Here is a 27,460-nt window from a genome sequence, read left to right as displayed (position 1 = left end):
TTGTTTTACTTTAAACAAGTATAGGGAGACTAATAAATACAGATGTTATTGTTACAACATTATGATATCTAAAATAGTTTCCTTTTATAGGAATAAAAGAAAAGATACTCTTTATTATCACCATCTGTCTTTTATATCATGTTTGAGTTAAGTAGAAAAAATTGACAGGAAATACATTGACGTTTGCATTTCTTTCTTGTATTTGTTTGCCATAAACAATAGGATACAGACCATAGTGCTGCTGCTTTTTTTTAAGAACTTAAATAATTTTTTAACTCCTCTATCATTCCCAATAATTTAAGAACTTTTTTTAAGAGATAAGGTCTTGCTCAATTGCCCAGGATAGAATACAGTGTCATGATCATAAGTCACTGTAACCTTGAACTCCTGGGCTCAAGCAATCCACCTACCTGAGTTTCCCGAGTAACTCAGACTACAGGCGTGTGCCACCATGTCCAGCTAATTTTAAAAAAAATTGTTTTTGTAGAGATGAGGTCTTGCTATGTTGCCCAGTGTTAGACTCCTGGCCTCAAGGAATCTTCCCACCTCAACCTTCTACAAGCAGTGGAATTACAGGAGTAGGGCTTTTTTTTTTTTTTTTTAAGACAAGGTTTATGCTCTGTCTCCAGGCTAGAGTTGAGTGGCTCAAACATGGCTCACTGCAGCTTTCGCCTCTTGGGCTCAATCAGTCCTTCCACCTACCCCAGCTTCTTGAGTAGCTGGAACTACAGGCATGCGGCACTATGCTCAGCTAATTTTTGTATTTTCTGTAGAGACAAGGTTTCACCATGTTGCCCAGGCTGGTCTCAAACTCCTGCGCTCAAGCGATCTGCCTGTCTCGGCCTCCCAAAGTGTTGGGTTTACGGGTGTGAATCACCATGCCTGGCCTATAGCGCTTCTTATGTGAAAGATTTTTCCTTATTGGAGAAGGAGGGAAGGAAGGAAGCAAGGAAGAAAAGGAGAAAGAAATAGAAGAAATCTTTCATGATTGAAGGAACTGTTGAAATTGGTTTGCTCTGACTGAGTTTGTTGTGGTTTGAATTAGCAGGGGAAAATTTATCATTCATGAATTTTGGAAAGTCATAGTGGTGTGGATTTTGAGTCTCTACCAATTGCCCCATAAAAGGAACATATTGATGGTAATAACAAAAACGTATAGACAAAATCTACAACAAAGGTCTTAAAGATTCTCAGGTACTATGGGCCTCATGAATTCTCAATCCTCACCACCCAAAGCCTTTCCAGGATTAAGCTCCACGCTGATGTGAAACTGCTGGGCATAGGCTCCAAATTAAGTAGGACAGGGACAACAGGACAAACAAAAAGAAGGTTCAAATAAAATTATGGGAGAAGAATAGAGTTAGGTGATCTATAAAGTACATTGCTTTAATTTTGAGTATTTCACAAAAATAACAGGGGAGCTCTAAAGTTATGAAATTGGAAAAACTGTCATAAAAATGACTTTTTTCTAAAAGTTTAGGGAATCTACTTGTACATAAAACCAGACAACTAAAAAGGAGCAAGTTCAAATCTGGGATTATAAGAACAAAAGAGAACAAGAAGCAGAATAACATCCCTACAGACAGTGAAAGCTTCTCAGAAAGACATGCCCATCAAACATGAACGCTATAATAAGTGGTAGGACTTAGAAGAGTTAAAATTTTAAAAAGATTAAGATAAACATGAGTCAACAAATGTAAGAATTAATGCCTTTACAAAATAGAAAAGTAGAAAACAGGGTATTTGTAAAAAACAAAAGAAACATAGGATATAAGGATTTGAGAGAAAATGCTATACTGAAAATAACCAAAGAAGATCCAAGAGATAGGTGTCCACCAAAAAGAAAAAGCAAGGGGACAGATAAATAACTAAAGACTATGTTGGAAAACACTTTCCTGAAGTAGTTGGAAACTCAGTGCAGACCAATCAACATCAAGACATTTTCTAGTAAAATTACAGGGCTTTGAAGAAAGAAATACCTTGGGTATCCAGACAAAAAGACCAAATGACTTACAAGGAAAGGAAAATCAGGCTGCCTTCACTCTTTTTGACATCAGTGCTTTATGCCAGAAGAAAATGCCGTAATGTATTTGAGAGACTCTCGGGGGGAGAAAATGTCAGCCAGGGACTTTATGTCTAGCCAATGTGACTTTCAGATAGACTGCAGATAAGCTGTTACCAATATCTATAATCTCTTTTCCCGTGAGTGTTTTGTATAGGAATCTTCTCGTGAATGAGCTTCAGATAGCCAAAATGACTGACAAAACATCAGTAGTAGGTGATAAAGAAATAAAAGTTTAATCACATGTATGAGTTAGTATACCTGTATATATGTGTTTATGAGAGGAATCTAAGAGCAGTGACACCCCAGTAACAGTGAACACAGCCTCCAGATTTTGATTTCAAAATGTCATTCTCCTGTAAGAGGAACCAGAGCTCCTTAGAGAAGAGATTGATCTCAAGAACAGGCAGGGAAAACACTTGGAACATCTGGTAATGCTGGAAAATAAGGATGTGCTCAAAAAGGGATTTGGGCATATTGTTAGGACATAGGTGCCAGTGGAAGGAGTTTCCCAATATTGAAAGCAGTAAGAGTTTTAGTAACAAAATATGTAAAGATAGATTTTAATCCATAGAATAATATCTATGAGTTCAGACTTATGTAAGTACAATTTGAATAAATAAATAAAGGTGAAGGGGCAGCTTTTCCCTGCAAGTGAACATAAATTAAAACATGTAATGAGGAAAGTAGAAAATCACCATTAAGAAAATGCTACAGTAATAATTGTTGCAAGCAAGATCCCTGATAGATACTAAAATTAGTGGGTGAAAATTTGTTTAGAAGCAGGATATTAGCATAATTTCAAAGTATCTCCCCCAGGATATTTATCCGTTACAAAGGTGAAAATGGTAATTTTACAGTGAAATAACCAGTTGACATCACCTTAACCAAATAGTTAACCTCACCAGTAAGATGTTGTATTAGTCTGTTCTCATGCTGCTAATAAAGATATACCTGAGACACCTGAGACTGGGTAATTTATAAAGGAAAGAAGTTTAATGGACTCACAGTTCTGCATGGCTGGGGAGACCTCATAATCATGGTGGAAGGCAAAGGAGAAGCAAAGGCATATCTTGGTGGGAGGCAAGAGAGCTTGTGCAGGGGAACTCCCGTTTGTGAAACCATCACATCTCATGAGACTTATTCACTACACAAGAACAGTATGGGGGAACCATCCCCGTGATTCAGTTATCTCCACCTGGCCCTGCCCTAGACACATGGGGATTATTACAATTTAAGGTGAGATTTGGGTGGGGACACAGCCAAACCATATCAGGTTTATTGACATCATGTAACTCTTTATACAAAGCACAACGTAACTTTTGTGGAAGTATTGTCAAAAAAATTCAACATTAGATTATATAACCTCAATCTAATCTAGAGAAAACACCAAACAAGCCCAAATTAAGAGGTATTCTACAGAATAACTGTGTCAGGGTCAGAAGAGACAAAGAAAGAATGAGGAATGGAGGAGACTAAGGCTTGGAGGAGACCAAGGAAAAAAGAATACACTGAGACATGGATCCTGGAATAAAAAAGGACATTGAAGGAAAACTGGTGAAATTTGAATAAAATCTGTTTAATAGTATTTTTACCAATGTTAATTTTCTGTTTTGGTAATTGTACTCTAGTTACGTAAGTTCTTAACATTAGGGAAAGTAGAGTGAGAGTGCACTTGAAGTTTGTTTGTTTGTTTGTTTGTTTGTTTTTGAGACGGACTTTCACTCTTCTTGCCAGGCTGGAGTGCAATGGCTCGATCTGGGCTCACTGCAACCTCTACCTCCCAGGTACAAGTGATTCGCCTGCCTCAGCCTCCTAAGTAGCTGGGATTACAGGCACCTGCAACCATGCCCGGCTAATTTTTTTGTATTTTTAGTACAGACGGTGTTTCACCATGTTGGCCAGGCTGGTCTCAAACTCCTGACCTTGTGATCCGCTCAGCTCGGCCTCCAAAGTGCTGGGATTACAGACTTGAGCCACTGCACCTGGCCACATACACAAACTTTTTAACTTTTCGTTAATGACATTGGTAATGGTATCAGTATTGTTACTCTGAAAATGTTTTGTATATAATTTGAGACAAAATAGTATGATATCTTAATTGTATCATCTGTGTCCTTGAAAACTAAGGTTTTCAGTGTGGGAAAAGCAAATAATATGTAAGCTAGAAAAGGTTAAGAAAACATGAACTATCAGAATGAACTCATGAGTTTTGTTTTGTCTTTTTTTTTTTTTTTTTTGTAAAAAATGTGTGTTTGTTGGGGGTGGCGGAGGGGGCGGGGGTGTGTGTATGTGTGTATTTCCTAACCCTGTTTACTGAAAAGGCTTAGAAACATTGGTAAACCCAGTACCTGTGAGCATCCTCAGTGCCCAGATCGTGGTCTTGAAATACAACTTCCCACAAAACTAAACCAATTAAAAAATCGGAAAAATGGTTGATTTCAGTTATGCAGCATGATAAGCTAGGAATCATCTTGTCACTCCAGGTAGTAAGGAAGTTATCAAAGTCATGTTAAAATGACTCAAGATAGTCAAATACTTATCCTTCCTTTTGTATATGAACTTTACCACTATGTAACAAGATAGTAAATGAGTAAAGTACTTTTGTTTTTATAAAAGTATTCCAACTAGTCACAGATGAATGAATGATAGAATGAGAATGTCATCATTCTGAAGTTGCTAATAAATTAAGTTTTTATATTGAGCATCAACATCTGCTAATAAAAAGAGAAATAACCAGATATCATATGCCTTTTAATAAAGAACTCCTCAACACCAGAGAAGTAGTTTTGCCACAGAAATTGAACCTGAATATGTTGAAGGGATGATTCACAGGATAAACAAAGAAACATGGGAATGTAGTCTACAGTATCTAGAAACTGTAGGACAGTGATTTGGTGTCTTGAAAAAATAAATTGCAAGAAAAATAAGGGATAGAGGGGATAACATTAACGTGTCCTTAAAAAGAAAATAAACTTGTAAAACTAAACTAACAACAAAATAAGGAATAAGTTCAAGAGGTATGTACTATGTGGTGACTGGTTAATAACACTGTATGCCTAAAATTGCCAAATAGATTTTAAGTGTTTTCACTACAAAAAAAAAAATTATATTGTGAGGTAATACATATGTTAACTAGCTTGATCTAGCCATTCTGCACTGTATTTATATTTCAAAACATCATTTTGTGTGCCATATATACAGTTTTTACTTGTCAACAAATTTTTTTTTAATTTAAAAAAGTCAGATTAATAGTTATTTTTGGTAAAGAAGAGAATTATTATTAGAAAAGGCATGTATAGCTCTCTTGGGGTAGCTGCTAAATTTCTTTCTCATTTTTGCCTTCTACTGTATTAAGCTATGCATTTGTTTTGTGTGGTTTTCTTTGCTATACTTAATCATTAAAAAATTCTTGATACCTTTGTCAAGTAAGTACCATGAAATTTTAAAGTAAGTTATAAGAATTGTCACTGGTCAGGTGCAGTGGCTCATGCCTGTAATCCCAGCACTTTGGATTAGCCTGGCGTGGTGAGTTTTGCTTATAGTTCCAGTTACTCAGGAGGCTTAGGCAGGAGGGTTGCTTGAGCTTAGAAGTTTGAGGTTATAGTGAGGTATGATCATACCAGTGCACTCCAGCCTAGGTGACAGAGCAAGACATTGTCTCTAAAAACAAAAAATAAAATAAAAAAGAATTGGCACAAATTCAGATCCCTTTATCATACAGCAAAATGGTGCAGGCAGCTTGCATAAAATTTTCTATTATGTGCATCTTGATAGTATCAAATGATAATTTCAGTATTTGAACCCATTTTGGAAACTGTTAAGTCTGTTGACATTTTCAAAATGGTGAAAGTTTCTTTGGCAAACAAAACTTCAGTTGCAGACATATACTCTTAGACACAGGTGATATTTCACCTGTCATATTTCACTCATTTCAGTCAACAAATATTTATTGAGTATATGCAATTTGTCATGCACTATCTTCAGTATTGTGAATGTAGCCGTGAACGAAATCAGTCAAATTTTTCTCATCATGGAGGTTACATGTCATAATTATCAAACAATAAACAAGATTAGTAAATAAAATATACATTATAGATGGTGATAAGGAGGTATGGAAGGAAAATAATTTGGGGAAGAGAGTGGGGCATAATTTTAGATTGAGTTGCTAGAAAATGACTCATGGAAGAGTAGGTACTTGAATAGAGTCCTAAAGGATCTGAGAGAGCAAGCCATGCAAATACCAGAGAAAAAGGATTTTTATGCTGACAAAAACAGGCAGGACCCTGAGGTGGCACAACCCTGCTTACTTACTATGTTAGAGCAAAGATTGACTGACCAGGGTTTATCTTCCAAATCTGGCCTGTGCCACCTGTTTTATTAATTAAATTTTATTTATTCATTTAATATTTGATTGTCAATGACTCCTTTTTCACTACAATGGTAGACTTGAGTACTTGTGACAGACTCCATGGCTTGGGAAGCTAATAATATTTACTCTGACCCTTTATGGAAAGTTTGCTGGTCTGTTTCATAGAAAAAGCAAGATTAGCAATATAGCTGAAGCAGAATGAATGGGGACTATTTGTAATAGGGGAAGAAAGAGGTCAGGCAGGTAAGGCTCTGAAAGAGGGGGGAGAGGGACATGCCAATTGTGCATGGCCTTGTGCTTTATTGACAACTTTGGTTTTCAATCTGAATAAAATGGGATGGCCTTGAAGAGCTTTTATAATTAGTTCTCTTGCAATAATTCTTTAACTATTCTTGTTTCTGTCTTCATTCACTTCAATCTGTTGTCAATACTACAGCTAGTGAGAGCTCATTAAAACAAGAGATGATGAAACTTTGATTAAAACTCTTTCTGTGTAGGCTAGAGGATATGAAATGCAAAGCATTAATGGAAGGATTGGCCTTAGCTTAAAATAGACATCACTGGCTTTTTTTGATTTGGGGGATTTTTTGAGGACAGTTTCACTTTGTTTTCCAGACTGGAGTGCACTGGCGTGGTCATGGCTCACTGCAGGCTCAGCTTCCCTGGGCTCAGGTGATCCTCCCACCTCAGCCTCTAGTATAGCTGGAACTACATGGAACTACAGGTGTGCACCACCATGCCTGGCAAATTTTTCTGTATTTGGTTGAGACAGGTTTTATTATGTTGCCCAGGCTGGTCTCAAACTCCTGGGCTCAAGTGATCTGTCCACCTTGGCCTACCAAAGTGCTGGGATTACAGGCGTGAGCCAACATGCCTGGCCAAGAGTACCTTTGCTGAAGTGCAGATCTGATCCTGTCACTCTACTCCCTGTATTAAACACACTGGGTTTCTTATTTATCTAGTTAAAAAGATATTACATGTTTACTATAGAAAACTTGGGAAAGTGTAAAGCAAAAAATAAAAGTTAGTTGTTATCCTATTATCAAGATGCAACAATACTGTTAACATTGTGTTCTGTTTCTTTCTAGTCATTATTCTAGGTGTGGTTATAGATTTATTGGTTTATTTATGTGAATTAGGATTACATGAAAAATGAGTTTTATTTTCTACTTTTTGTACTTAACATGCTACATGATAGTTTCCCTATCTTTGAAAAATTCTTTAATGAGGTTTCCAAGTGTAAAGCAAGCACTCAGTAAATATTTATTGAATAGTTATTGAATGGTTTTACCTAATTTATGCTAATACTACCAGTGTATGAGCATAATTCCTTTTGCCACATCTAGGAGCTTTGAACATTATAACTAAACTTTGCTGGTTGGTTAAATTAAAAATCTCACTGCTTTTTGAATTTTAATTTCTTTGATTACTAGTGGAGTTTGAACATTTCAGCCTCTGCATTGTTGGTTGACATCCATGGCTAATTTTGTTTTGGGATCTTTAGTTTTAGCTTAGATTTTAAATGGTCTTTTAAGTAAATGCATTTATTAATCCTTCTTCAATGCAGTATACCTTAGCATCTGTTAAATGTATCATGTTCTTGCCCAAATCTCACTTTGTAAGTTGGTGAAATATGCTTCATAGAATTTTTAATTAAATATTGCTTTACAGTCTACATAAGACTTCCTGTTAGTAAAAGCTACCTCATGAAAAGTACTGATGTTATTTGCCAACATTTAGACTAGCGTTTGTTGCCGTTTCAGTTTATTCAATTTAGTCAGCACATGTTTGAGTATCTTACTGCAGTTGAATAATCCATGATTCTGCCCCAGAGTAGTTCATAAGACTGATAGGATACATAGATTTGTAAATAAATAATTATAATTCTGGGCAGTAAGTGCTACTATAGAAGTCTCTATAAAGCAATGTGCAAACACAAGAAAAAGAGCCATTAATTCCTTATAGGGAAAGGATCAGATAAAATTATAAAATGGAGTGATATTGTAACTGGGCTTGAGGAAGGTAAGATCTTGCCTATAATATAATAATGTTGGCAAACATTGAGTGCTTGCCTGGTATTACTCTTCTGAAGGCCTTCTATGTAGTATTGTATGCAATCATTGGCAACCCAGGAGATTGTGCCTGTTATTTTAGTTGTTTTGCAAATTAGGAAAGTGGGTGGAGGGTGGGAGGAGGGTCAGGATCAAAAAACTACCTCTCAGATACTATGTTTATTATTGCCTGGATGACAAAATAATCTGTACGTCAAACCCTCATGACACACAATTTACCTGTATAACAAACCTGCACACATACCCTTGAACCTAAAGTAAAAGTTAAAAAAAAAATTAGGAAAGTGAGGAATCTTAAAAGGTACAAAATAGCAGTTGCTTACTAAGCAGAGTTAACAGAGTAAAACAAAAAAGTGATGGCAGCTTTGGGAAACTGAATTTTCCGATGTGGCTGAAGTTTCTGGTATAAAGATGGGGCCAAATAATAGCTCCCAAGTACTGTGTAAAAGTACTTTGCATGCTCCATTTTCAAAAAGTCCCCTAAGATAAAAAGAAAAAAAAAATCCTCACAGCTCCTCCTTGAGGTATAGATATTTATGTTTCAGTTTTAAAGAGCTTAGAATCTAAAGAGACTTAGAAAGTTTCAAGTAATTTTCTAAAGGTCCCACAGCTGGCCAAGGTGGAGGTGACACAAGAGCGTTAAGGTTTGTCTGACTCTTTGAGAGTCTTAATTTTTTTTTTTTTTTTTTTTTTGAGACAGAGTCTCCCTCTGTCGCCAGGCTGGAGTGCAGTGGGGCAATCTCAGCTCACTGCAGCCTCTGCCTCCGGGTTCAAGCCATTGTCCTGCCTCAGCCTCCCAAGTAGCTGGGACTACAGGCCCACACCACCCCACCCTGCTAATTTTGTATTTTTAGTAGAGACGGGGTTTCACTGTGTTGACCTTTGTGATCCACCCACCTTGGCCTCCCAAAGTGCTGGGATTACAGGCGTGAGCCACCGCACCTGACTGAGAGTCTTAATTTTTAATGAAATAGTTCAAATAAAGAATAGTATAAAACACTTGTACATCCAACATTTTATTTGTGTGGTGGGTGTTTTTGTTGGTTTGTTGGGTTTTTTTGGTTTTTTTGGTTTTTTTTTTTTTTTGAGACAAGGTCTTGCTTTGTCGCCCCAGCAAGAGTGCAGTAGTGCAATCATAGCTCACTACAGCCTTGACTTCCCGGGCTCAAGCAATCCTCCCACGTAGCTGGGACCACAGCTCCTTCTCCAGGTATTGTGTATAGAATCTGGACCCAAAGAAGGGAAAAGGGCAAAAGGCACCAGTCAGCTGACTCCCTTCTCACCCACGACTTCCTCATGCATGTCATTGGTCATAACTGGATCACATGACTCACAGCTTTAAGGTGTTTGAGGAGGCAAGTGCCTTCCTGAACAAAATAAGTTCTGTTTGTAAGAAAGAAGAAGAGAATAGATAATTGGCAGGCAACTCAGTGTCTTCTACTGTTAACTTATATAGAATATTAAATGTATCATTACAGAGTGATTCTGCTGGGGGTGGTGGAGAAAGCACATAAGTGATCAATAAATATTTGTTGAGTAAATGAATGAATCACCTTTAAAAACCCACAGTAGCTATGACTTCTCTGGAGTCACCTCATTTGTGAAGAAATGTGATGCTGTGTTTCAATTTTTGGAGTGAATTTTTCCTTTGGTCACTTCAAATTTTATGCCTTTTAAACTCATTTATATGCTCTTTTACAACTTTCTTTTGACAAACTTTGGGAAAATGCTTGTGTAACTGACCTTTTTACTAATTATTATAGTGCTTAAAGGTTCATATTCTGTCCTAGTTCTTCCTTTCTCTACACTATTTTGGAAACGTATTTATTTAATTTAGAGGAGATAGAATATTAATTGTTGTCATTTTTTTCTCTTAAAAGAACCAAGCCGGCTGGGCGCGGTGGCTCACACCTGTAATCCCAGCATTTTGGGAGGCCAAGGTGGGCGGATCACCTGCAGTCAGGAGTTCGAGACCAGCCTGACCAACATGGAGAAACCCCGTCTCTACTAAATATACAAAATTAGCCGGGCGTAGTGGCACATGCCTGTAATCCCAGCTACTCGGGAGGCTGAGGCAAGAGAATCGCTTGAACCCAGGAGGTGGAGGTTGTGGTGAGCCAAGATCGTGCCATTGCACTCCAGCCTGGGCAACAAGAGTGAAACTTCGTCTCAAAAAAAAAAAAAACAAACAAACAAAAAACCAAGCCAAACACACAAAAAACCAAGAATTTAACATTTTTAGAATAAAAGAAATATAACACCAGCGAAGAATAATAGTTGAGGTTATTTAGTCCAGCTGCTTTATTTATAGATGAAGAAAGATCAGTGAGTTTGTGACACACCCAAAGTTGCATCACTAGCTATAGGGTTAGTGAACCTGGGAATCTTGAACCTAATGTCATTTCTTGTTTTATTTTGCTGTATTGTTACTCAAACCAAGATCAGTTACCTTCTAATGAAAACGTGGAGAAATCTGAAGAAACTGAGAAACTTATTTTACGTTGGATCAGGGTCATGATGAAATCTTTAGATACTTTCTGAACCATAGAATAGAGATAAAAAATATTAACTTGTGTTTAGCACACACTTAGTATTGGGTTGAAGTTTGTTTTGTTTTGTTTTGTTTTATTTGTTTCTTTTTTTGAGACAGGATCTCACTCTGTCACCCAGGCTGAAATGTACCCAGGCTGGAATGCAGTGGCATGATCAGGGGTCAAGGTTAACCTTGAACTCCTGGGCTCCAGTGATCCTTCCACCTCAGCCTACCTAGTAGCTGGAACTACAAGCACACACCACCATGCCCCGACTACTTTTTATATTTTTTGTAGAGACAGAGTTTCACCATGCTGTCCAGGCTGGTCTCAAACTCCTGAGCTCAAGCGATCCGCCCAACTTGGCCTCCCAAAGTGCGGGGATTAAAGGCGTGAGCCATCGCACATGGCGGTTGAAGTTATTTTTAAAGATAGTAATCAGTATTTTAACTGTTAAGGTATTCATTTAGTTAAATTTCCTGATATACTAGCTAATCTCAATAAATGAGAATTTATTAAACCTGTTTTATCAGTGGGAAAGAGAAAACATACAACTTAGGTAATTACTGTCATCTCTGTTTTTTTCTTACCTTATTTATGCTGTAGGACTATTTTATATATTGAATTAAAAAAAATTTTTTTTACTGTCATCTCTTGAAATATTTTAGCAGCATTCCCTATGGCACTGACTTTGTAAAGAAGGAAGAAATACTGATGACATTTGCTTAACTCTCAGACTGAATGGTTCTAAATGGTTCTTGGCTTTTTTATTTGCAACATCATTGGAAGTAAAAGAAATGGTGGTTCAATTTTCATTTCAAAAAACGTATCCTGCTTTATCTTCTCACTTCTTTCCATCCCATTATTCCCATGAAATATATCCTAACTGGTTTATCAACTTGATGAGAATGATTTCAAAATTTTAGGAAAAAAATTTACGTCTTAGTAGAACTTTGTTTAGAATTAGGTTTTTCAGTAGCAAGGATAAGGTGAAGGGATTAAAAATGTATGTAAAATTAGTAGTCAATGAATTCTGGAATGCAGTCTCTATAATCGTATTCGGAGATTATGCTGTTTACTGAATATAGCTTTGGTTATGTTTAAATCTGCACTAGTATTAGGTACTCCATAAAAGTTGAAAATATATAGCCAATAAGGTATAAAGAAGAATTGACAGATAAATCTAAACAGTTTCTTTGTATAGTACTAACTTCTGAAATGTTCAGTGGTGGCATTTCATAAAGTAAATTGTAATATGATCACATTGAGGAATGTTATATAATTATTAAACTCAATTTTTATAAAAGGCATCATTTTATAAAAGTATCATAAGAAAGTGCCAGTGTTTCAATGAATAAATTGAGGCAACATGATACCAACTTAGTGAAAAATATGCAAGACCAGAAGAAAGTAACCTAAAATATTACTAGTGATTACCTCTGGGTAATAGGATATGGGCTTTTTGTCTTTCTATATTTTTCATTTTCCCACTGCCGTGTTCCTGGTACCTCAGTGAAATGAAGTGCTCAGTTCTTTTAACAGTTGTCAGTTTTTAAAACAAATATGGTCTTCTGGAAATGTTTTAGGTAGCATTTTCAATTTTATGTTTTTAAGCTATCTCTTGAATTTGAATAAATTATTTGAACTGCATAAATATTTGCAATCCATTGAGAACACCAAAACAAAAAGTAAAAAGCAGAAACCTAAATTTTTCTAAATGTTTTTTTAATATCTAGAAGTTGTATTTCAAAGTTTTTGTAATTTTCTTCATTGTCAGATTTTATTTTTTATTGTCAAATATCCAATGACAGAGGCCACCTCTTTTAAAACAGAAGGTTTAAATGGAAATATACATTATACTAAGTCTTATATTTTATAGCCTTGAAAGTTTCTATTCATGTAATTAAACTTTTTCTGATTTTTAGAGGAACAGAAAGAAAGTGAAAAGATGAAAAGTGAGGAGCAGCCTATGGATTTAGAAAACCGTTCTACAGCCAATGTTCTAGAAGAGACTACTGTGAAAAAAGAAAAAGAAGATGAAAAGGAACTTGTGAAACTGCCAGTCATAGTGAAGCTAGAAAAACCTTTGCCAGAAAATGAAGAAAAAAAGATTATCAAAGAAGAAAGTGATTCCTTCAAGGAAAATGTCAAACCCATTAAAGTTGAGGTGAAGGAATGTAAAGCAGATCCTAAAGATACCAAAAGTAGCATGGAGAAGCCAGTGGCACAGGAGCCTGAAAGGATCGAATTTGGTGGCAATATTAAATCTTCTCACGAAATTACTGAGAAATCTACTGAAGAAACTGAGAAACTTAAAAATGACCAGCAGGCCAAGATACCACTAAAAAAACGAGAAATTAAACTGAGTGATGATTTTGACAGTCCAGTCAAGGGACCTTTGTGTAAGTCGGTTACTCCAACGAAAGAGTTTTTGAAAGATGAAATAAAACAAGAGGAAGAGACTTGTAAAAGGATCTCTACAATCACCGCTTTGGGTCATGAAGGGAAACAGCTGGTAAATGGAGAAGTTAGTGATGAAAGGGTAGCTCCAAATTTTAAGACAGAACCAATAGAGACAAAGTTTTATGAGACAAAGGAAGAGAGCTATAGCCCCTCTAAAGACAGAAATATCATCATGGAGGGAAATGGAACAGAGTCCTTAAATTCTGTCATAACAAATATGAAAACAGGTGAGCTTGAGAAAGAAACAGCCCCTTTGAGGAAAGATGCAGATAGTTCAATATCAGTCTTAGAGATCCATAGTCAAAAAGCACAAATAGAGGAACCCGGTCCTCCAGAAATGGAAACTTCTCTTGAGTCTTCTGAGATGGCAAAAGATCTCTCTTTAAAAACTGCTTTATCTTCCACTGAGTCATGTACCATGAAGGGTGAAGAGAAGTCTCCCAAAACTAAGAAGGATAAGCGCCCACCAATCCTAGAATGTCTTGAAAAGTTAGAGAAGTCAAAAAAGACTTTTCTTGATAAGGACGCACAAAGGTTGAGTCCAATACCAGAAGAAGTTCCAAAGAGTGCTCTAGAGTCAGAAAAGCCTGGCTCTCCTGAGGCAGCTGAAACTTCTCCACCATCTAATATCATTGACCACTGTGAGAAACTAGCCTCAGAAAAAGAAGTGGTAGAATGCCAGAGTACAGGTACTGTTGGTGGTCAGTCTGTGAAAAAAGTAGACCTAGAAACCCTAAAAGAGGATTCTGAGTTCACAAAGGTAGAAATGGATAATCTAGACAATGCCCAGACCTCTGGCGTAGAGGAGCCTTCTGAGACAAAGGGTTCTATGCAAAAAAGCAAATTCAAATATAAGTTGGTTCCTGAAGAAGAAACCACTGCCTCAGAAAATACAGAGATGACCTCTGAAAGGCAGAAAGAGGGCATCAAATTAACAATCAGGATATCAAGTCGGAAAAAGAAGCCTGATTCTCCCCCCAAAGTTCTAGAACCAGAAAACAAGCAAGAGAAGACAGAAAAGGAAGAGGAGAAAACAAATGTGGGTCGTACTTTAAGAAGATCTCCAAGAATATCTAGACCCACTGCAAAAGTGGCTGAGATCAGAGATCAGAAAGCTGATAAAAAAAGAGGGGAAGGAGAAGATGAGGTGGAAGAAGAGTCAACAGCTTTGCAAAAAACTGACAAAAAGGAAATTTTGAAAAAATCAGAGAAAGATACAAATTCTAAAGTAAGCAAGGTAAAACTTGTCTTAATTTTAATTAAAAATATTTGTCTCTATATATTAATAGGTTTTTTGGTTTTGTCTAAAACTTAGTCATCAAAGACAACTGAAAAAGTATCTTTCTTCCTCTGTCTGAGATACCTTTTCAGACTTTATACTCTTACTTATACTCTATATTCTTGTCATCTTTTAACTTTTTTAAGAAATTAAAATAGTATAGGAATATATTCTTCTTGTAAACTATTCAAATAATATCCAACCTGTAGAATTATAGAATGAGAATTCCCATTGCCACTATTAACAGTTTGGGGATAATTGCCACTATTAACAGTTTGGGGTATAGTATCTTTCCAGTCTTTTTTTTTTTTTTTTGTGAGACAGAATCTCGCTCTGTCGCCAGGCTGGAGTGCAATGGCACTATCTCAGCTCACTGCAACCTCTGCTTCCCTGGTTCAAGCGATTCTCTTGCCTCAGTCTCCCAAGTAGCTGGGACTACAGGAGCGTGCCACCACACCCAGCTAATTTTTGTATTTTTAGTAGAGGTGGGTTTTCGCCATGTTGGCCAGGATGATCTCGATCTCTTGACCTGGTGATCCGTCCACCTCAGCCTCCCAAAGTGCTGGGATTACAGGCGTGAGCCACCGTGCCTGGCCCTCCAGTCCTTTTTCATGCATTTATGTGGATGTTCATAAATATTTACTTATTTAAAAAAGAAATTGGATCAAATATGTTCATTTTTCTGTGAGTTTTTCACTTAAAGTGTCTCTGAACTTTTCGTGTCCGTAGATATAGTATCTCTTTTGCTTGTTAATGGCCACACAGTACTCCATAGTGTGGATATACCTCAGTTTATTTAACCACTCACTTACTGGTTGACATTTAGGTTGTTTCCAATTTTTCACTATTACAGGCAATGCTGCATTGAAGATCCTTTTGGACATGAGTGAGTATTTCTTTAGAATAGACTCCTAGAATTGGAATTGCTGGGTCAAGGGACGTGTATATTTTAAGTTTTGATAGCTACTTCCACATTGCCCTCCAAAAGGCTCCATTAATATAGCATCTTATTACAGTATATGACAGTGCCTGTTTTCCCCATTTTACTCGTTATTATTGGTATTATTCGTCATAACTATGACCTTGTTATTTTAAGCAAAATATTTTACAAGTCTTTTGCTAGTCTATGGGAATTTATCGTAATCAAAAGTGCTGCTTTTCTTTTTAATGTATTTAAACGATCAGATCATTCTTCATTGTAAGTGATCCTGTGTTCCCTGAGATACTGAATTTTTAATGTTTTTTTTAAGTTTCCTCTTTTGTTGTTAGACTTATTTTGTTCTTTGCTGGAGACCTATAGTGTAGGAATAAACTAAAATACAAGTTAAAAGAGTATAAAACTATGCAATAAAAAGCTGTTAATCACATTATAAATTTGCTCTCTGAATGTATATATTTTTACATTTGTCAGGATTTTTATATGCACTCTGGCTTATTTAAAATTTAAAATTTAGCTCTAATACAGGATTTTAGATTTTTACATGAAAATATGTGAGAATATAGTCATCATTCTCTTATAAAGTATTTAAAATGTGCATGACCTTTGACCCAGAATCCTCTTCAAGGAATTTATCCTAACCACAGAGATGTGTGTAAAAGTATTTATAAAGATACAGTACATTGTTGACGAAAGTGAAAAACATGGGAAACAACTACCTAAATGTCTAGTAGAGGATTAGATAAAAACAGTTATGTAATGGCATTTATAGTAATGTTAGGAGAATGTGACTAGGAAAAATATAAGACCAAGTGTTCATTATAATTCGGTTTTAAGAAAAAAGTAAACAAAAATGTAGAAAAAATAGTGGAAATATATACCAAAATTTAACCATAGCTATATCTGATGATGAGACTATAATAATTTTCTCCCCTTTTTTTGGTATATTGGCTGAATATTATACAATGGACATGTAATCAGGAGATTTTTAAAAGACATTCTTATGTCAAATTATCCCAATTTTTTTAATTTTATACAAGGTGAAACCCAAAGGCAAAGTTCGATGGACTGGTTCTCGGACACGTGGCAGATGGAAATATTCCAGCAATGATGAAAGTGAAGGGTCTGACAGTGAAAAATCATCTGCAGCTTCAGAAGAGGAAGAAGAAAAGGAAAGTGAAGAAGCCATCCTAGCAGATGATGATGAACCATGCAAAAAATGTGGCCTTCCAAACCATCCTGAGCTAGTATGTACCTGATGTAAATGAACAATACTCATATTACAGACATGGTGAGGTTGTCTGGGGCAGCCTAACTCTTCTGGGTTTTATCATTATTTGAATTTCTTAATGATAACTTGTATGCTACAGAGTAACCTTTATTTCTGTTTCTCATATAACCTAATTGTAGGAAGGCCAATGATCAAGATCCTACTTTCATTCTACTTGGCTTGTATATTAATATTTCCTCTACATAATAATACACCTCAGTCTCTTCTCACAGATTGATAAATGTATTCAAGTATTTTTAGTTTGTTCTTTCTAAGTTTTTCTTCTTTCCCTTTAAATTACTTAATAATGGTATTTCTGCCTGGCATGGTGGCCACATGCCAGTAGTTCCAGCTACTCAGGTGGCTGAGGTAGGAGGATTTGAGCCCAGGAATTCAAATGCAGCCTGGGCAGCATAGCAAGACCCTGTTGCATGGATAGCTGGATAGATAAATAGGTAAGATAAATAGGTAACTTTATAATGATATTTTTGAAGTGCCAGCTTTAAGTAAATTAGGCCTGAAGGCCTTACTGCCTTCCTATAAAAACATGTAAGTCAAGTAATAATGTAGTAGGGCTTTAAATTTTTTTTAATTGCTAAAGAGTGGCGTTGAAATGTTTCTAAAACAAAGAAATGATAAATGCTTGTGGTGATGGATACCCATGTGATTATTACACATTAGATGCCTTTATTAAAACATCACATGTACCCTATATACTCTATGTACCGACTAAAATTTTTTTAACGTAAAATTTTTTTTTTAATTTATAAGAGAATAAATTGTAGACCAGATATATTCCAATAAGAATAGTACTACATTTATAGGGAGCTTTCTTCCCCAGGAAGTAAGTTCTTCAAAGGTTGCCTGAATCAGGAGAATCAATATCTAATCTATTATATATAATATATAGATATTATATATAAATACATTTTATATAATATATATAGATATTATATATAAATACATTTTATATAATATATACTATATATATATAATTTGCAGTTCATAAGTGAGTCTGTTGGGGAAATAGCCTTCTTATACCTAATTCTATGCACCTGTGCTGTTCTTTTGAACAGATTTTACTTTAAAGGCAAACTCCAGCTATTAAGTAGAAGAAAATGTAAAGAAAGATGTTTCTACCTGAGTAGAATCGTGTGGACCAGAAACATTTGAGATCCTCTAAAATTTGGAAAATTCCTAAGAAGTGGTTCTCCAGGCTCTTTTTTCGTGCAAAGCATTATGATGTGATGGGAAAAGCATAGGGCCAGACAGCATGAATTCAGATCCTACTTATCAGGATACTACTTATCAGGAGCCATCTTCTCTATATTTTGATTTCTTTATTGTAAGATGGGACTCACACCACATACTTCTGAGGGGCGTTTTTAACAGCTCATGTAAAGTTACCTAGCAGAGTTTCTGATCTATATTATGTGCTGGGTTAAAGTTAATTCTGGTTTACTTACTCTTTTCTTTCTTACTGTTAATATCATATCTGGAAACTAAATGTATTATCAATGAAGTTTATCATAACCCAGTAGTTTTTAAAGGCTCAAGTAAAAGATAGAGCCAGAGAATGACTTGAGCTCTGAGAAGAATAGATGTTGAAATTATGCTGAGAAGATCCCTCTAAGCATTTTATGATCATCAAGGCTATGCAAGTTAAGTCAATATTTTTATACAGAGAAAGGCCAAGAGGACATTTGAGATAGTAGTCTTTTCTGCCTTCTAAATCAAGAAAAAAAGCAACACTTGTGTTCTCTCCTTACCATTTTCTAATGTCCCTTTAAACTAAAAGAGGGCATTTTACCTAAGGCAGCAAAGGCTGCTGTAATGAACTGATGTGAAGAAATGAGAAATAAAATGGGGTGAGCAGAAATTATATTGTGAATGACACTGGAAACTGAAGATCCCAAATATGGTAGATTTCTTGTGCCAAGTGCTTAAGGATAATCCTCAAGTCAAAATATCAAGCAGCTATTATATGTTAAATCGTAAGAATATGCTGCTGAGCTAGAAAGGCATGGTCCTTGTCTTAATTCAGCTTTAACAGCAGAAAAGCAATAAATGTATAAATGAATATAGAACTCTAAGGGATTTTCCAGATGTTTTAGTCAAAATAAATGAATTATTACCTGAGGCTTGGAAATCTTACATGGTAGTATTTATTTAGTGAGACTTTACCTTTACTGCAGACTAGAAGCAATCTTCACTTTAGAAATAAATTCTAAAAGTTTGCCTGTAATTTTGATATTTGAAATTTAGGTTACGTTTTATAGAAACTATGTGATAAATTGATTAGGTGGCCAGGTTAGTCCACATGTGCCTATGTAATCAACTGTATACCGGAAGTATAATACCAATGTAATTAAGTACCAAACCCTGGGTATTGGGAGCAAGTGGTGATGCACTGTAATGGTGTGCCTCCTCCCACCCCCATGGTACAGGTTAGGATTGCAGAAACTTCGTCTATACTAGGGTTGAGCAAATAAATAAAGTGTAAATAATAGGAGCCATGATGAACCCTATGATGGTAGATTAGAACTGGAGATACTAGCATGAACTCCATGTTTATTTTAATATAGGCACAGAAAGATATATGTGTATACATATACCTACATATATACCTTAGCGCTGTCCTCTGAGAGAGATTAAAAGTAGTTGCCAGTAGCAGTGAGCTTTCAGAGCATCCAGATCTTGGTTTCTAAGTACCATTATCCAGTAAAGGAGCTAGGACTTCTTGAAGAAATGGTTGGTTCTAAGGCTTGGGCAGGGAAAATACAAGATGTTCCTGAAACATCCTGTTGTGCCAGAAAGTAAGGAAGTACTTAAAAAAAAAATGCAGGCAAGTCCTATGGACATGAGACAACCTGAAAGAGCTTCCATTGTGTCCATGGCTAGAACAGTTCCAACAACAAATTACATAATGGTAGCTTTGGATTGTAACCCAAAGAATAAAATAAATAATCATTAATTCATATTGATATAAATAATTGAACAAACAAATATGGGGAAGAAGAGACTTATTTTCCTTACAGAATAATTCCTAATAACATATGTAGAAGGCCTAAGGGAGATAGGAAATCACCATCAGAACACCACAGTAATAATCATTGCAAGCAAAATCCCCAGCGAATGCTAAAACTAGTGAGCAGATCTTTAAGGAGAGAGAAGATATTGGCATAGCTTCAGTGCATCTCCCCCAAGGTATTTATTGATTTATTACTGTTGAGATTTTAATATATATCCACAAATTATTTGATACTCATACTTCTAGAAAGCTTAATTCCCTTACCCTTGAGTGTGGGCTGCACTTATCTTGAGAATAGAGTACGGAAGGTAACCTTAGAGGGGATAAAACTAACGGATACTACTTTAACCAAGTGACCAAAGTTAATACCAGCAGTAGTAAGTCATATTGATAACATGTATCCCTTGATACAATGCAGTGAGCAGGGCACTTCCCCTCTGTGGGTTCTTCCAAAACCCAGAACCCCAGTCTAATCATGAGTAAACATCAAACAAACTCAAATTTCAGGACAGTCTACCAAAAATAACTGACTAATATAGTACTCTTCAAACTGTCGGTCAGGGAAGACAAAGAAGGACCAAGAAATGGTTACGTACTGGGGGATACTAACAAAACATAACTGAATGCAATGGGATATGCAAGATTCAAAATCAACAAAAGGACATCAGTGGAAAAACTTGTGAAATCTGAATAACCTGTTTAGTTTATAGTATTGATGTTAATTTCTTAGTTATGATAAATGTACCATAGTTATATGAGGTAACAGTGTTGAAAATTGGGTGAAGGAGATAAGAGAGCTTTGTACCATCTTGGAACTCTTCTGTAAATCTAAAATTATTTAAAAGTAAAAAGTTTTCTTTTAAGTTAAACATTTTTGAATATACTATGTTAAGTTTTAGACCTTGGTCCTCTTAAACTCAAATACCGATAAAACTATAAGACTAAGTGATGTTACGAACCTTTGTATTACATGATGTTGGTTCTGAATGTAGTTGTATTCCTTTTCTATACCTCAGTCTCTTCCTTATTTGAATTTACATGATAAAAAGAACCATGAGTGTTTCTTACAGGTAAGTAATTGAAATGCTATTTAAAATGGAAATTTTTTGTGTTTTAAAAATTCTGTGTGGTAGAGTAGTCTTTGATACTTGAGCTTTAAAACTTTGTTGTAAGGAATGTGTTGTTATAGCCCTTATGACTATATACTGAATGAAAAAGGATTCTAACTCTAGGTCAGAAAGGACTTGTTATTTTTAACTAAATTTTATAACTTAACTCTTTTTTAGGGCCGGGCGCGGTGGCTCACGCTTGTAATCCCAGCACTTTGGGAGGCCGAGGCGGGTGGGTCACAAGGTCAGGAGATCAAGACCATCCTGACCAACATGGTGAAACCCTGTCTCTACTAAAAATATAAAAATTAGCTGGGTGTGGTGGCAGGCACCTGTAGTACCAGCTACTCAGGAGGCTGAGGCAGGAGAATGGCTTGAACCTGGGAGACGGAGGTTGCAGTGAACCAAGATTGCGCCATTGCACTCTTGCCTGGGTGACAGAGCGAGACTCCATCAAATAAATAAATTAATTAATGTCAGATCCCTAATCATCAGAGCTTTTTTATTTACTAGCTTTATGCAAATAAAGAATGCTTTGCAGTATAGTACTCAGAAATATTGAAATGTCTTTAACTTAAGAGTCATTGAATTTTATTCATAGTTAGGTTGACATCACTGTGGTTATTTCAGATTCTTCTGTGTGACTCTTGCGATAGTGGATACCATACTGCCTGCCTTCGCCCTCCTCTGATGATCATCCCAGATGGAGAATGGTTCTGCCCACCTTGCCAACATGTAAGACCCCACCCACTTCTGTTTTTGTAGTCTTTGAGTTTGTATTCAAATTAATAACTGTTTAATAGCTACTGAATGAATATTTTTAAACTTCAAAGCAATGTGTAAATAGTATTTACCTCTGTTTAGATTTCTACCGCTTATTAATAGCTTTTAGGTTTTCCTTTTTGTTTTTTTTTTCCAAAGCAGGTATCAGAAGCCCTCCAAGTTTTGTAAAATTATGAATGATTTTTTTCTTGTATTTGTTAAAAGCACAAAAAGCACCAAGTGTAGATATGTAGAAGGAAGGATATATGTTTCTTCCTGTGTATCACTTTGTTTCATCCTCTTTTTTGGTTTCTACCTACTTTGTATTTGTCGGTAGTTTTATAGATGGTGTTATCAGGGTTAGGAGAAACATAGATTCTCTTCTATCTTAGGCAAATTTCTTTTAGAAACTGAAGAATCAGGTTATTTCAGTGCTACTGTGCTCATTGGTTACTTTTCTCTCACAAACCTACTTTCATTTGCCTTAAAAATGATAGATTAGGCCAGACGCAGTGGCTCACACCTGTAATCCCAGCACTTTGGGAGGCGAGGTGGGCAGATTACAAGGTCAAGAGATCGAGACCATCCTGGCCAACATGGTGAAACCCTATCTCTACTAAAAATACAAAAATTATCTGGGCGTGGTGGCACATGCCTTTAGTCCAAGCTACTTGGGAGGCTGAGGCAGGAGAATTGCTTGAACCCGGGAGACGGAGGTTGCAGTGAGCCAAGATCACGCCATTGTACTCCAGCCTGGCAACAGAGCAAGACTCTGTATCAAAAGAAAAAAACAATTTTGATGGATTAAGCCAGGCATGGTAGCAATAGCTATAGTCCCAGCTCCTTGGGAGGCTGAGGCAGGAGGATCACTCAAGGCCATGAGTTTGAGACCAGCCTGGTCAGCATAGCAAGACCCTATCTCTAAAAAATTTAAAAGTAGTAATAATTATTTTTTTTAAATGATGAAAGTTTGGCCAGGCGTGGTGGCTCATGCCTATAATCCCAGAACTTTGGGAGGCCAAGGCAGGCAGATCACAGGAATTCAAGACCAGCCTGACTAACATGATGATACCCCATCTCTACTAAAAATACAAAAATTAGACAGGCCTGGTGGCACACGCCTGTAATCCCTGCTACTTAGAAGACTGAGGCACCAGAATCACTTGAACCCGGGAGACAGAGGTTGCAGTAAGCCAAGATTGTGCCACTGCACTCCAGCCTGGGTGACAGAGTGAGATCTGTCTCAAAAAATGAAATAAAATAAAATAAAATAAAATGATGAGCTTTATGCATTTTTCAGTGAAATGGGCTTCTGTGGCTTAGCACAGCTTTATTATCAATTACATTTTTCAGCTGTGTTTTGACTCAGTAACTGTGTAGCATTGTTTGTGTATTTTTTTCCAGTCTCTCTCTTTTTTTTTTTTTTTTTTTTTTGAGGATAGTCAAGTGAAGCCGTGGGAGTGGAGAAAGAACAAAAAAATCTGTAACTGGTTGTGATCAGTTAGTTGTAAATACCACGGCACTCACACCAGCCCAGTCTCTTTTTTAAAAAATAGTTTTTGGCATCATTATGTTTTATCGTACACATAACCTTCTCCCTTTAAAACATCTTGGGATCTTTTTTAAAAAGTATAATCACTGTTACATACACATGTTGAACCAAATGCTATTTTAAACATTGACTATTGCCAGTAGGATAGGCACAGAATGCGTTTCTTTTGGCAAAGCTATATGTTTCTTTAACGTGTGCTTTATTTCAAAGGTACTGTGCTAATCTTCTGTTCAAAAGATGTGTTTAATTAAACACAGGAAAACTTCATTGTTCACTTACTATGTGGTCCCTTACCAGCTCTCAGAGCACACTACCCATGAAGTTAACATGTATGTAATAAATGATAGCTAAAAGTTGTTTAAAATGACTCTTATCTATTTTGCTTCTTCAGAAACTGCTCTGTGAAAAATTAGAGGAACAGTTGCAGGATTTGGATGTTGCCTTAAAGAAGAAAGAGCGTGCCGAACGAAGGTATTTTTATATGTATGTTAATGTTTTGTTTGGGAATATGAGAGCAGAATTGTTTCATTGTATGGATAAATGGATCCATCGAAAACAAGGATTGGCATACTGTGGCCTGTGGGCCAAATCCAGCCTCCTTTTTGTTTTTGTACTGCCTGCTGACTAAAAATGTTTTTTATGTTTTTAAATGATTGGGGGGAAAAAACTAGAATCATATTTCATGACACATGAAAATTACATGATACTCAAATTTTATTGTCTGTGAATAAAGTTTTATTGAACATGACCTTTCTCATTTGTTTATGTATTGTCTGTGGCTACTTTTGCCCTGTGACAGCAGCATTGAGTAGTTGCAACAGAGACCTTATGACCTGCCAAGCTTGCATGCTTATTATCTTTCCTTTTACAGGAAATGTTTGCCAACTTTCTATCTGAAGTATTTATCAGAACTAACTGGGCATGGTGGCTCCCGCCTGTAATCCCAGCACTTTGAGAGGCCGAGGCAGGCAGATCACCTGAGGTCAGCCTGGCCAACATGGTGAAACCCTGTCCCTACTAAAAATACAAAAATCAGCTGGGTGTGGTGGTGCACACCTGTAGTCCCAACTACTCGGAGGCTGAGGCAGGAGAATCTTTGCGGTGAGCCAAGATCACACCACTGCACTGCAGCCTGGGCAAGAGTGAGACTCTGTCTCAAAATAAATAAATAAATGAATAAATAAAGTATTTGTCAGAACCTTCTCTGAATAAATATTGGCCCAAGTATTGTGGAAGGTATGTCCATAACTAAGTATTGTAGAGAATACAAGAGAACTATAAGAACTGGTCTGTAATTTATTTATCCCTGTCATCTCCTTGGGTGGGCAGCTAACATTGGTGAAATAAAGAGTATTAAATGCTGAATTGTGTCCTACTAAGTGTAAGAGATGCCCCTCTTTTCAATATAGCATTGCAGTGGTGGCCTAAAGCAGTTGGAGAAGGCTTTTTTTTGAGATGGAGTCTCGCTTTGTCGCCCAGACTGGAGTGCAGTGGCACAATCTCGGCTCACGGCAACCTCCGTCTCCCAGGTTCAAGTGATTTTTTTGCCTCAGCCTCCTGAGTAGCTGGGACTACAGGCGCCTGCCACCACACCTGGCTAATTTTTGTATTTTTAGTAGAGATGGGGTTTCACCATACTGGCCAGGCTAGTCTCGAACTGCTGACCTTGTGATTCACCCGCCTCGGCCTCCCAAAGAGCTGGGATTACAGGCGTGAGCCACCGTGCCCAGCCCGGAGAAGGGTTCTTAGATGAAGTTCTTAAAACTGAACTTGAGCCTAATCTTTAAAAGGGGATTCATAATCAGGACAATAGTTCATATTTATTTGTACCTTCTTTAATTAATCTATTTCTGAACATTGATTTTCACCTACTATGTACCAAACTGAAGAGGAAAGATCAAAAACAAAGCTCTTGTTTAGATGGAACTCACCTTCTATTAGAGAATACAGACATATGAACCAATAATATAGTACAGACATATGAACCAATGATACAATAAAATGGAAAAGTGGAGGTATATTAAAAGCCATACAGGAACATGGTGGAGGAGGATTTTAGTTCTCATAGGATTTGGGGTTCTCAAGAGAGGCCTTGTAAGATAAATTGAGGTTATACCGATGAACATATTTCAGACAAAGAACACAAACATGAGCAAACGCAAAGTGTAAAAGTGACAGGAGGAATGGTAGGAGATAGATTTTTGTAAAAGCTGAGTAAGGCCAAATTGCGAATAGCTTTCCAGGCTGGGGAATTTGACTTATTCTCTATAGAAAGAGGGGCGGCCATCAAAGGAGACATATGTAAGTATATCTTTATTTCAGAAAAAAATGCTCTGGTAACAGAAGAATGAATTAGAGTTGGGACTTTTGGAATAGCAAACCTGAGAGTCTGTAAGTCCTGAATTAGGGCAGGCATTGTGATAATAAGGTGGAGGTGTTGGGGAGAATTTTCAGAGGATTAATCTGTCGTAGGACTTGATGCCCGTTTATACACTAGTATGATTGAGGAAATCTAAGCATTATCTCCTGATTTTACCTTCATTTGCTACTTCTTTACCTTATATCCCCTGACTCATAGTCTCGCCCTCCAAATTTAGCTTGCCTTAAGGCAATCAGCTTGTCCCATGATCCTCTCACTTTACCTTGTGCAAAGGTGAACCTTAAAAATGGATTCAGCCTCCAGAACCTAAAGGTTTTGTGTTTTTTACTACCCAGTTTGAGCATTCTGGCTCGTAATGGATGCTACTTAGTTTAAAGGCAAGTTAATCTCTCAAATTGACTAGGACATAAAAGTACTTTGAACTGAGAAATGCTAGGTTATTTCTTTCTTTCTTTTTTTTGAACACAGGGTCTCACTATGTTGCCCAGGCTGGTCTTGGAACTCCTGGGCTCAAGGGATCCTCCTGCCCCAACCTCCTAAGTAGGAGGGACTACAGGTGCCCATCACCACACCCAGCTAAACCCTGGATTATTTCCATAAACTATTTGTGTTTCAGATATTTGGAATATCTTCCAAGAACATTTTAAAAAATAAAGAATGATCCTGTATGAAATTACTAGGACTATTTTGATGTACTCTTTCTCTTGTTTTTATTTTTGACACTGCAAAAGATGTAACTAAAGGTATTTAAATTAAATCACAAATAAAAACTAGATTTTTCCTTTGCCTCCATCTTGCTCAAATCTGCTTATCCTTTTCAGAAATTAGCAGTTTTCCCATGTCCTGAAGCTGATTTGTCTCAGAAATGTAGATAGCTAATAGGCTCACCCACTAAGGAAGAGAATTTTGTTTTGTTTTGAGATGGAGTCTCGCTCTGTCACCCAGGCTGGAGTTCAAGTGCAGTGGCAGGGTCTCAGCTCACTGCAACCTCCACCTCCCGGGTTCAAGCGATTCTCCTGCCTCAGCCTCTCGAGTAGCTGGGATTACAGGCACACACCACAATGCCCAGCTAATTTTTGTATTTTTAGTAGAGATGGGGATTTCACCATGTTGGCCAGGCTGGTCTTGAACTCCTGACCTTAAGTGATCCACCTGCCTTGGGCCTACCAAAGTGCTGGGATTACAGTCATGAGCCACTTCTCCCAGCCGAGAATGTATTCTTTCTAAAAGCCAAGAATGTAAACCACTAAGAATTTCTTACCTGCTTATTCTTTGGAGCCCTTTGATGCGTATACCATTTATATGTGTAAAAGCCTGGTGAAAAAATTTTGACAACAGCCTCATATACTATAGGATATGCCACTGCAATTATGAAATATTTTGATTTTTAGAAATTTATGTTTTAAAGTATGCCACAATATTTGTTTATATTACTGTCTCCAATTTACTCGTTCCTTTACTTTCTCTCCTACTCTTTATTTAAATGTCATCTTTTTTATTTTTTTTGGAGACAGAGTCTCACTTTGTCACCCAGGCTAGAGTGCAGTGGCACGATCACTGCAACCTCTGCCTCCCATCTTTAAGTGATCCTCCCACCTCAGCCTCCTGAGTAGCTTGGACCACAGGCACACGCCACCACC

The 27,460-nt window shown here is 36.8% G+C and overlaps 1 protein-coding gene across 2 annotated transcripts in view; it reads left to right on the top strand.

Annotated features, from left to right (window-relative positions):
- Positions 1 to 27,460, top strand: part of RSF1 (remodeling and spacing factor 1) — a 163,156-nt gene that overhangs the window by 108,891 nt on the left and 26,805 nt on the right. Inside the window, exons 6-9 of one of the 2 annotated variants that reach the window (XM_055283029.2) lie at positions 12,963 to 14,728; positions 16,757 to 16,963; positions 21,757 to 21,861; positions 23,832 to 23,911. In XM_055283029.2, the coding sequence (XP_055139004.1) occupies positions 12,963 to 14,728; positions 16,757 to 16,963; positions 21,757 to 21,861; positions 23,832 to 23,911 (2,158 nt within the window). Of the gene's footprint in view, positions 1 to 12,962; positions 14,738 to 16,756; positions 16,964 to 21,756; positions 21,862 to 23,831; positions 23,912 to 27,460 lie in introns of both variants that reach the window. The other variant, XM_055283028.2, reaches the window with a different exon arrangement.

Source organism: Symphalangus syndactylus, chromosome 6 (assembly GCF_028878055.3).
Source record: "Symphalangus syndactylus isolate Jambi chromosome 6, NHGRI_mSymSyn1-v2.1_pri, whole genome shotgun sequence".
Classification (NCBI taxonomy): Eukaryota; Metazoa; Chordata; class Mammalia; order Primates; family Hylobatidae; genus Symphalangus; species Symphalangus syndactylus.
Note: the sequence above shows the minus strand (reverse complement) of the source record. Positions and strands in the feature narration are given on the sequence as shown.